Here is a 12,304-nt window from a genome sequence, read left to right on the forward strand (position 1 = left end):
TAGTGGCCAGCAGCTCGGTGTGGGTGCATGGGCGACGAGGTCCTGAGTTCGAGCCTCATCTCGCGCAGGAGTGGTGGGTTTTTGCTGCATGCATGGGGAAGGAGTTGGAGTCGACCAGACTCCTAGCAGCAGGTCAAGAAGCGGTGCAAGCAGTGGATAAGGTCATGATCGGTTGGGGAGTTTGAATGAAATTCAAACTTCAAATTTGGCCAAAATCAAGGAGCAAATTAGGAATTGGAATTTAAAAGAATTCCTATGTTTAAATGCACTCATTCTCGCCATAGCAAAAGAGTACCGAATATTTTAGGCCTTTAGGATTTTTTTTTTTCTTTTCCTTCTTCTATTTTTATTCTTTTCTATCCTTCTCTCATCTCTTCCCTCTTCTCTTTTCTTTCTCCTCTTAATTCTCATCTTATCTTTTACCGAACCTAAATCCTTCATATTCTTCTTCTTTTCTTTCTTAAATCCTCAACAAACCGGTTAGCAATTTCCATTGAAGCCAAACCTCGTATCTTTTCTTTCAAAACCGAAATCTTACTACTTTGAGGTAATACAAAGGCGAACCCTTGGTTGAGTATTTTTCCTTTCTTGTGCGGTAGTTGGATCTACAATCGATTGGGAGTAGTGTCATAACAATATAGGTAAACGTCGAATCTTTCTTTCGTTATTCATGAATTTAGGTAAAAGCAAAAAAACCCTATATGCAAAGGGTGCCTGTTGATTGTACTCAAAAGGTTTAGTGGTGATATCTGATTTGTTTTCCTATAGTGTGGATTAAAGGCTACTAATCGAAGGCTTGGATATTTGGAACGACGAATTAGATCTAGTCCATTTTTTCAAAAAGGTAAGAACACTAGTGCCTAAAGTGTTAATGGTCGATTTTAGGAGTTTTGCGATAAGTTGCTATGGATTCATAGTTAACGTATTAGTAATTGATTGTAGGCGCTTCGTGTGTGGAACTCGTCAACGTTTCACACAAAAGTGCGTAAACGACACCCACTCATAGACTAGATCGGTAAAAGCGAAAAGTCGAAAAGCCAAAGATTTATGAACTTATGACGTCTGGCGCTTGTAGGTGGTTTGGTTGTTAATTTTGATAATCGCAAGCAGTATGATTGCAGAGTGCGTAATTTCGCACTTCGGTATATTTGGGCTTAATGGGTCGAAAATGAGTTAGTGGGCCAACGGCCCAATTCGATAAAAATGCTCGGTAAGTGCTTCATTAATGTGTTAATGGTTATAATTGTATGTAAACTCTAGAATAGTAAATTTTACTTGAAATACCCCTAAGTATGAAAATTATCGTTTTACCCTAGGTGCTAAATGACCGTTATACCCTAGGGTTAATTTTGACCGAAATACATGATATTCTAATTACTTTGTTATATGCCATGACATGTATATCTGCTTGCATGGGGTTGGGTTTTGTTATGGAGGAAGAACCTGCTTCGGTGGTCGTGCCACATATTACGATATAAGCGACTTTCTTTGGATTATAGTTAGTGCCGCAATCGGTGCTAACACCGTAAGTAAATGTAGGGATGGCGTGGTGATTTATTCCCCACAGGAAGTGTAGGGATGGACGGAGGAAGTGCGAGGTTGGATGGGGTTATCATGCATTAATCATATGAGATCGTTACATTATGGGCCAACTTTATTGAAATGGGCCCAATCAGGTTAATATGGGCAAGGCCCAATATATCTCGACTTGTAATAGGGCTATGGCCCGATTAATCTTGATATGGGCTAAGGCCTAGTTAACACCGATTTACGAATAGGGCTTAGGCCCAAGAAAGCTTGAACCGATTTGGGCTCGGTTGGGATACTTTACACACCGAAGTTTTCCAAACTCACCCTCCTTTTCCCCATCTTTGCAGTGAGCCTTAGATCGATGGACTTGGGCTGGCGGGATTCAGTGGCCACGAAGATTAAGTTTCGCTTTCTTTAAAATAAGTTTCGCATTTATTATTTTGATCATTTTTATTCTGGTTTAAGTTGTAATAAGGCCGCTCTTTTTATTATTTTTAATATTTTGGGTTATTAAATTGGTTAGCTCTAAAGCGCGTTTTATAAAATTACTTATTTTCAAAATATCACGATTTCCGAGCAAAGCTTCCGCAACGTAAATGTTTTCAAAGGAAATAAATATTTTAAATAGACTTAAACTTAATTTGTTGTTCGTGGACAAGCAATATGCTTTAAGTGTGGCAATGGATGTGTGCATGTCTAGGATTGGATCCATGAAGAGCTTGGTACTTAAGCAGTCCAATAGACTCACCACCTCTTTTCTGGCTTCCTACCTGGTGCACAGCTTCCATTCACTTTAAGCCATAACAAAGAAGGTTTGATTTCTCGATACTTAACTGTTTTTAAAATAACATGTTTCTGCCACTACAAAGGTTTATAAGTTTTCAAAGTTTCCCATAAGATTTTACAAGGTTGTTAACAATTTTTTTATTATTACAATGAATCACGTTTTGGAAAAAAATAAGGCTAAAGTTTTATACAAGTTTAAACGATAAAAGTTTCTAAACATCAAGAAGGGTTTTCAATGAAAACATAGTTTTCGAAAAACACTTCAATGTGACACGCCAGATTCGGTCGTAACTTCTGGGCCGGGTTTGGGGTGTTACATTTAGTGGTATCAGAGCCCGGTTGCAACAACTCGGCTGTGGATCGGGTCCAAAAGTTTTTATAAAATTTTGAAATCTAGTTATATGGAAAAAACACTAAAATCGATTTTGTGAAAATGTTAGAAAATTCTTTTAAATTTTGTTTTCAAAATGCACAAAGAATAAATTTGAATTGTCGATTTCAAGAAGTGGCACATGAATCCCCGCACCAAGTCTGCAAGTACCTTTTCTAAACTTTACTAAGTATCTCATTATATTATCGAAACTCTGCTATGACATTGTAGTTAAAACTATATTGAGACTATAAGATTGAGACCGTAGCTAGGCCGAGATTTGTGAAAGCGAACTCAAACTCTATCTGCATAAAACTCTTAATACGATAATTCGATAGATACAATGAGCACACGTGGTACTCGTGGGCGGGTACTAGGGGCCGTGGTAGAGGCCGTAGAGGGCTCGAGTGAGCCCTTGCCTCGATACTATACCGTGGTGGACGCTAGTGAGACACCGCATCGCCTCTGACGAGATAGTGGGACAAGACCGATGATCATACGGCTAGGGATGACGACTATCCCAAGCCATGCTTCAGATTCGGAGAGGGTCGCTAGACCCAACACCGGTACCGAAGCCGTGGGTCGGTTTGAACGTCTCCGATCGAATGGAGCGTAATTTTTAAGGGCATTTCGAGTAGCCCGAATGTGGTGAAATCGGTTGGAAGCCACGGAGAGAATAATGGATGACCCGGATTGCACTGAACAAAAAGTGAAAAGGCGATATCACTACTTAGAGAGAAGCTTACCAATGGTGGTTGATCGTGAAAGAGGGTATCCAACTCGGCGGATTACACGGGAATTCTTTAAATTCGTATTTCAAGGAAGTATGTTGGGGCAAGCTATGTAGATGCCCGGAGGAAAGAATTCTTAAACTTAACTCAAGGGATCGGCCGTGGTGAGTATGAGGCGAGTTTTTGCGACTTAGCCGATATGCCCGTAGAATAGTAGCAACAGAGTACTAACGTTGTGTTCGGTTCGAGGATGGCCTCCTAATAGTCTACTGGTATTAATAGCTCCACGAGGGGAGCGAGATTTTGCGGCATTAGTAGAGAAAGCTAAAATAGCTGAGGATGTGAAGCGACCGAGCGCCAGAGCTGGGAAAAGAAAAGGAGTAGAAACAAAATGGATTTAAAGCCTTCCAATTCTGATCAAAGGCACAGGAAAGGTGCCAGGGCAGATGGGTCGGTCCGAGCTGAAGCCCCTGTTGCTGCTGTTAGATTACAACCTTGTGTTGATTGCGGGAAAAGCCATTATGGCGAATGCTGGAAAAGGATTGGAGCCTGTTTAAGATGCGGATCGATGGAGCATCGTTTCAAAGAGTGTCCTCGGAGACCAGATTATGGACAAACTACTAGTACGGGTAATATACAGCCGCCGAGGGGTGGTCAGCAGCCAGCAAGAGGCCGTAGCAATGGAATGGGTCGTGGTCGTGGAGCACCAGATAGGGGTATGGGACATACTGAGGCGAGACAGCCAGCTTTGGTCTATGCAGCATGTTGCCGTGAGAATGGAGACGCTCCGGAAGCGGATGCTGGTACGTACTTCTCTCATGGTGTATTAATTACTTAATTTACAATTAGAGCTAGAGTGCGCAGCAGAAGCATAGTGGTTTGACTTGAGTAATACAGTTAGTTGATAGTTGGAAATTTCGAGGACGAAATTTTTTTAGGGGGATAGAGTTGTAACGCCCCAAAAATTGGGCCTAGAAGAGTTGGGCTTTGAGTCTGGGATTCGGATAGAAGAAAACCTGAATATTGAGAAGTTTTGAATATTACTAGTGTTTAAAAATATATATATTGATAAAATATTTATGTTAGTACTAATATTTTAATTTTTATGAAAATTATTATCATTATAATTATTAGATACAAATATATTTATAAAATTATTGTTGTTAATTTAGTGTTTAAATTAACATATTATTAAAAAATTTTACTGTATCTATTTTTATTGATTTATGGAAATTATAATTATTATTATTAGGAAAATATATATATATATTATAGTATTTGAAATCTTCATTATTATGGTTATTATTATTATTATTTTAGTTTTTAAATAAATTTAGAAGTATTTAAAGTATGGGAAAAATTGATCCAAGACTCTAGCAAAAATAATTATTTTTGTTCCTTTAGGGATCTGGACATTAAGGTTTATTAGTAAATTAGGCTAAAATTAGACATAAGGAGGAGTCTGCCCAGTGGTTAGGAGTGTTGGGCAATGAAAGGGAACCGAGGTTCGATACCCAAAGATGCGCAAATGGTTGTTTTTTAGTCCGGTCGCTAAAGTAGGACTTAAAAGGAATTGTGAACGTAGTCCGCCACAAAGGAGCACTCGGTCCGGTGGCTTGAGGCGCTAGATTGATGAGAAGAGTGCACGGTTCAAGGCACGGTGCGCGCATAAGTTGCTTTTTATTTTAGAAGCCACGTCGAGCTAAGGTAAAACTTAAGTATAGTTACGACCGAGTTATGCCACTAAAGGTTTGTGGCGCAATGACAATGAAGCGTTAGGAGTACCAGGGTGGCTCGGGTTCCATCCGTGCTCTGTATGTTCTGCTTTTATTTTTAAAAGAACTCGGGACTTCAGCAGTAAGGTTTATAATTAATTGTAACCATATATTACTAAAGGAGAAGCGTGGTGTAGTGGCCAGCAGCTCGGTGTGGGTGCATGGGCGAGACGAGGTCTGGAGTTCGAGCCTCATCTCGCAGAGTGGCTGGTTTTTGCTGCACGCATGGGGAAGGAGTTGAGTCGACCAGACTCCTAGCAACAAGTCTTGAAGCGGTGCAAGCAGGTGGATAAGGTCGCTGATCGGTTGGGGAGTTTGAATGAAATTCAAACTTCAAATTTGGCCAAAATCAAGGAGCAAATTAGGAATTGGAATTTAAAAGAATTCCTATGCCGAAATGCACTCATTCGCCATAGCAAAAGAGTGCCAATATTTTAGGCCTTTAGGATTTATTTTTTTTCTTTTCCTTCTTCTATTTTTATTCTTTTCTATCCTTCTCTCATCTCTTCCCTCTTCTCTTTTCTTTCTCCTCTTAATTCTCATCTTATCTTTTGCCGAACCTAAATCCTTCATATTCTTCTTCTTTTCTTTCTTAAATCCTCAACAAACCGGTTAGCCAATTTCCATTGAAGCCAAACCTCGTATCTTTTCTTTCAAACCGAAATCTTACTACTTTGAGGTAATACAAAGGCGAACCCTTGGTTGAGTATTTTTCCTTTCTTGTGCGGTAGTTGGATCTACAATCGATTGGGAGTAGTGTCATAACAATATAGGTAAACGTCAATCTTTCTTTCGTTATTCATGAATTTAGGTAAAAGCCGAAAAACCCCTATATGCAAAGGGTGCCTGTTGATTGTACTCAAAAGGTTTAGTGGTGATATCTGATTTGTTTTCCTATAGTGTGGATTAAAGGCTACTAATCGAAGGCTTGGATATTTGGAACGACCGAATTAGATCTAGTCCATTTTTTCTAAGAAAGGTAAGAACACTAGTGCCTAAAGTGTTAATGGTCGATTTTTAGGAGTTTTGCAGATAAGTTGCTATGGATTCATAGTTAACGTATTAGTAATTGATTGTAGGCAGTTCGTGTGTGGAACTCGTCAGCGTTTCGTCACAAACAGGTGCGTAAACGACACCCACTCATAGACTAGATCGGTAAAAGCCGAAAAGTCGAAAAGCCGGCATTTATGAACTTGCGACGTCATGGCGCTTGTAGGTGGTTTGGTTGTTAATTTTGATAATCGCAAGCAGTATGATTGCAGAGTGCGTAATTTCGTACACTTCGGTATATTTGGGCTTAATGGGTCGAAAATGAGTTAGTGGGCCAACGGGCCCAATTCGGTAAAAACGCTCGGTAAGTGCTTTTGTTAATGTGTTAATGGTTATAATATGTATGTAAACTCTAGAATAGTAAATTTTACTGAAATACCCCTAAGTATGAAAATTATCGTTTTACCCCTAGGTGCTAAATTACCGTTATACCCCTAGGGTTAATTTTGACTGAAATACATGATATTCTGATTACATTTGTTATATGCCATGACATGTATATCTGCTGCATGGGGTTGGGTTTTGTTATGGAGGAAGAACCTGCTCGGTGGTCGTGCCACATATTCGATATAAGCGACTTTGTCTTGGATTATAGTTAAGGCCGCAATCGGTGCTAACACCGTAAGTGTAGGGATGGCGTGGTGATTTATTCCCACGGAAGTGTAGGGATGGACGGAGGAAGTGCGAGTTGGATGGGGTTATCATGCATTAATCATATGAGATCGCTTACATTATGGGCCAACTGTATTGAAATGGGCCCAATCGTGTTAATATGGGCAAGGCCCAATATATCTCGACTTGTAATAGGGCTATGGCCCGATTAATCTTGATATGGGCTAAGGCCTAGTTAACATCGATTTCGAATAGGGCTTAGGCCCAAGAAAGCTTGAACCGATTTGGGCTCGTTGGGATACTTTACACATCGAGTTTTCCAAACTCACCCTTCCTTTTCCCCATCTTTGCGGTGAGCCTTAGATCGATGGACTTGGGCTGGCGGGATTCGAGTGGCCACGAAGATTAAGTTTCGCTTTTTCTTTAAAATAAGTTTCAGATTTATTATTTTGATCATTTTATTCGGTTTAAGTTGTAATAAGGCCGCTCTTTTATTATTTTTAATATTTTGGGTTATTAAATTGGTTAGCTCTAAAGCGCGTTTTATAAAATTACTTATTTTCAAAATATCACGATTTCGAGCAAAGCTTCCATAACGTAAATGTTTTCAAAGGAAATAAATATTTTAAATAGACTTAAACTTAATTTGTTGTTCGTGGACAAGCAATATGCTTTAAGTGTGGCAATGGATGTGTGCATGTCTAGGATTGGATCCATGAAGAGCTTGGTACTTAAGTAGTCCAATAGACTCACCACCTCTTTTCTGGCTTCCTACCTGGTGCACAGCTTCCATTCACTTTAAGCCATAACAAAGAAGGTTTGATTTCTCGATACTTAACTGCTTTTAAAATAACATGTTTCGCCACTACAAAGGTTTATAAGTTTTCAAAGTTTCCCATAAGATTTTACAAGGTTGTTAACAATTTTTTTATTATTACAATGAATCACGTTTTGGAAAAAAATAAGGCTAAAGTTTTATACAAGTTTAAACGATAAAAGTTTCTAAACATCAAGAAGGGTTTTCAATGAAAACATGGTTTTCGAAAAACACTTCAATGTGACACGCCAGATTCGGTCGTAACTTCTGGGCCGGGTTTGGGGTGTTACATGGTTGGTGTTCATTGTTGAAGTTAAACCCTTAAAGGGGTTTTATGGAAGAGGTGGAGAACTTGTTTATTAAAAGTTCGCGATGAAGAACTTGTCCATTGAGAATTTGTGTCAAGGTGGAGATTGTTAGAATTAAGTGACCCAAATTCTTATTTAAATAAAATACGATGGAAAATAAAATAAAAGTAAAATCCATATAGAACTAGACTTCTTTTATTTTATTTTAGAATAAGGTTTTTAAAGCTTATTAAACTCCATCTATTTTATATTGATTAGGATAAGGTGTTTCAATCCTACTACAATATGGCTTTGCAAGCCTATAAATAGACATAGTCTATTTCTCTTGTATTTGATTCAAATTTTTCGACATAATGAATTTTCTTCTCCTCTGCCTGTGGTTTTTTTTCCGAAAGGGTTTCCACGTAAAATTTGTGTGTTCTTTATTTTATTTTATTTTATTTTTCACACGTTACATAATTTAGTACCTCTGCACTAACAATGTTGATTTGTGCTTTTGTGTCATTGATAGCTAACTAGATGGTGACATGTGGTAACCTTTCAACATGTCACGTGATAAACAAAATAACTGAACTATATAATGTGGATACTTAAATGACCGAACTATTTTCATTATACCGTGGAAATCTTGTGGGCATATAAAGATGTATTGCTCTCTCATCTTTGCAATATTCACATTCTATTTTCTTATGGTTTTGCAAACTCAATATATATACCCTTTTCAATTTTGTTGTTTACAATGAAGAGAAATTGCAAACTAAAGCTTCCACTGGCCATACAACTCATTTTAATGACGAGGAACTTGGACCTATGGCTGGGGATGGGGCGGGGAGGGAGAGGGACGAGGATGGGGAAGATTTTATTATTATTTAATATTAATATATTAATATAAAATTTAAATTTTATTATATTTTTTTGAAAATATTTATGTATTTATATATTTTTAAATTTTTAGAATTAGTATCATTGATAACATTTATAAATTTTAAATTAATTTTTAAAATTGTGATTAAATTGATATAACAAGTAAAAATTTAGAGTTAAATTTATTATTATATCAATTTTTATATGACGAAAATGATTACAGAAAGTGAGTGTTTAGATTGTAAATCTCTTTTTTATTTTGAGTGCCCAGAGTGAAAAAATTATAATTGAGTGACTGTATATGTAGTTTATCCAAAAGTTAGGTACCAAATAAAAGTGCATAAATTGATGTGGCAAAATATATATTAACCAAAAAAAGAAGAAATAATTTTTCTTTTGCCGATGGGCAAAGCCGGGAGGGAAAGGAAACTCACTGGAAAATGCAGAGAAGTTCTCTGTTATTACAAATCTCTCAGCTCCCCAAACTCCATTGTCGGTTCAATCAAGCCTACTTTTTCTCATCTGGAAAAACCCAAAATTTCCATTCATTCCCAGACAATAGTGGCGATCCTACATACTCAGACGTGCCCAAGCCACGGACAGACAAGTCCCAAAGGAAACCGTACCCGACACCCATGAAAGAGCTGATTAAAAGGGCTAAACAAGAGAAAGAATTAAGAAAATCCCAACCTTGTAGATTGCTTGAACATCCTCCCGCCAACGGGTTGTTGGTCCCTGAACTCGTCGACGTCGCTCACCGAGTCTACCGAGCTCGTGAACTCATCCTCTCCGGTTTGTCCAAACTCCTCCAGTTCATCCCAGTTCAACGATGCAGGTAACTTCAAAAACCGCCTCATCTTTTTCGATTACTTCTGAAAATATGTAAATTTTAGAACAGATGAGTTAGATAAGACATTGATGTCTTTTTTGTTCTTTTGGGGGTTAGATTTTGTTATGAGGTTCATATTGGAAATGTGGGTCATGAAATCCGTACTTGTACTGGTCCAAAAAGCGGTTCTAGGAGTGCCACTCATGTATGGAGGAAAGGAGGGGTGGGTGATGTGATATTTTTCCCCAAATGTTTCCATCTCTATGATCGTGTTGGGAAATCTAGGGTTGTTCATGATGAAAGACACAGTGCCCCTCGAATCCCTGCAATTTTAGAGCTCTGTATACAAGCTGGTGTAGATGTTGAAAACTACCCTTCAAAGAGAAGAACCAAACCTGTATACTCTATTGAAGGTAGAATAGTGGATTTCGAGTCGGTGGCCGGGGTGGATGAAATGGAAACCAACTTGTCTTTTGGGAACGCTGATGATACTGAAGTTGATGTATTGAGAAGGGATCCAAATTCGGAGTTAAATGCTGAAGATACCAACTTGATAGAGTTGAGTACAAGGACATTGGATTCATGGTTTGAAATGATAGGAGGTGTGAGAAAGATCATGGAGAAGTACAATGTCTGGACGTGCGGCTACTGTCCGGAGGTTCAGGTTGGTCCTAAGGGACATAAAGTCAGGATGTGTAGAGCATCAAAGCACCAGTCCCGAAATGGTTTGCACGCATGGCAAGAAGCAACCATCAATGATCTCGTTGGTCCTAATTATGTCTGGCATGTTCGCGATTTGAACAGTCCTCCTCTGCGTAATGATTTGAAGAGATATTATGGTAAAGCCCCTGCTGTGGTGGAGCTGTGTGTACAAGCTGGTGCACCTGTTCCAGATCAATATAGAAGTATGATGAGATTAGATGTGGTTCCCCCTGAACGTGATGAAGTTGATCTTGTGGCTTGAATTGCTCTGTTTTGTGCAGTGGTATTCGATGTATTAACAAAGAACCCCCTGACAAAACCCTTCAGTCCTCGGTTTTTACCGCTAAATTATTACAACTAACCAAGCCTCAACAACTTAGTCTTAAAGTTTTTAGATGTGAGGTGTCATTTTCATTTTGCATGCTGAAGTTTCAATTCCTAATGTCCTTATGACACCTCCTTCCATAGCTGCCCATTTGAAATAAGGATTTCATGGAAGTGTTGAAGTTGGTTGAGTCTCTGGAACGGTAGGAGCTAAATGTGGAGGATAATATGGAAACATCAGGTTAAACGAGGGAAGATATTCTTAAGATGAGCATAAGGTAGCTTCTCTATTCAAGTATAATAATTTTTGTACTCTTCTGCTGTATTTCTTTGGTTTATTTTTCATAAGATATAATTCCTATTATTTGAGGTGTAAGATCTAAGTCCTATGACTATCTACTAATCTCCATTATATTCAGTTCATTTGTTTCTGCAGAAATGTTTTCTTCATTTTGCTAGATATGAAGTTCCTCTTCCTTATGGCAAAGGCTTAAATCTGTATGGCCAATGGATATGGCTATGTGTCTAACACGAATAGAGTTAATCTTTTAAAAGGTTTTCATGTATTTAGGTCTTTGGAGAGTCACACAAATGTTCCAATATGTTCCAGACACAAATATTTTAAGAAAAATGAAGAGTGGGAACAATATAAGATCATTATTATCACAAACCAATATCTAACATTCATCCGAGTTTGGATAACATAGGACATCTGTACCCTGGATGATCAGCAGAGCTATACTTGTAATTCACATTGGTTTTTCAGGTGAGGTTCAAGATCAAAAGTCGTTGTTTTTACCTTTTTCTTTGCATGAGGTTGAGATTGAATATAAGTAGCAGAATGTCTTCAAATTCATTCAAGAAAGCAACCTTTTGGTTGACCAGCAATTCTTTTGATGGGTAGTCTGTTGTCATTGTTTCACCCTGTGACATTGTCATGCAGCCATTGCTACTTCAATTTCTAGCTGTTGAAAACCAAAGGGTTCATTCATGTTCTTAGAGATTTAACAGGCTTAGCGGACGGAGCCATTTCCATCCAAATGCAGGTCTCAACTCTGTTATGTCTAGGGTTGAGCAAAAGTGACTTAACCAAGCTATCCGAGTAAAATGGTTGGATCATGTGGGTTGAGTTATGATTTTTTGTTAGAATTCGTTGGTTTTGTCGGTTACCAGTTTAGAAAGTGACTTCTCTGCAGTTGTATCAAACATGAAAACTAAAAGGGTAGGTTTGTTTTCTGAAAAGCATTGTAGATTCGATGTGAAATAGTGAATTTAGAAGTTTGGTTTATAGTTTTACTTTAATTCCCAGCACAAACGAGTGTTGAAATTTGGTGCATTTGACTGCTACCTACAAGTATTGAATTTCCATACACATCTGTTTCTACTTCTGACGAAATTAATTTAATTTTTCTGTGAAATTATCACGTGTGTAATGAATTATTGCTTCACCTGCTAACCTAAACCTTTAGTAACCCTGTCTACCTACTTTCATTAATGTTGCTATATATAGGTTGGGCTGACCCTGCCTTCTATTCTATGTACTTCAATTATGCATATGTTCTATTTCAGATGTGTATTTGTTATATTCCCAAGGGAAGTAATGGCT

The 12,304-nt window shown here is 38.1% G+C and overlaps 1 protein-coding gene across 1 annotated transcript; it reads left to right on the plus strand.

Annotated features, from left to right (window-relative positions):
* The first annotated feature begins 9,199 nt into the window (after positions 1 to 9,199).
* LOC108476718 (APO protein 3, mitochondrial) lies at positions 9,200 to 12,045 on the plus strand. Its single transcript, XM_017779004.2, has 2 exons — positions 9,200 to 9,678; positions 9,790 to 12,045. The coding sequence occupies exons 1-2, from the start codon at positions 9,284 to 9,286 to the stop codon at positions 10,634 to 10,636; spliced, it is 1,242 nt and encodes a 413-aa protein (XP_017634493.1). The 5' UTR covers positions 9,200 to 9,283; the 3' UTR covers positions 10,637 to 12,045.
* The last annotated feature ends 259 nt before the right edge of the window (positions 12,046 to 12,304 follow it).

The sequence above is a fragment of the Gossypium arboreum genome, chromosome 12, assembly GCF_025698485.1.
Source record: "Gossypium arboreum isolate Shixiya-1 chromosome 12, ASM2569848v2, whole genome shotgun sequence".
NCBI classification, from domain to species: domain Eukaryota; kingdom Viridiplantae; phylum Streptophyta; class Magnoliopsida; order Malvales; family Malvaceae; genus Gossypium; species Gossypium arboreum.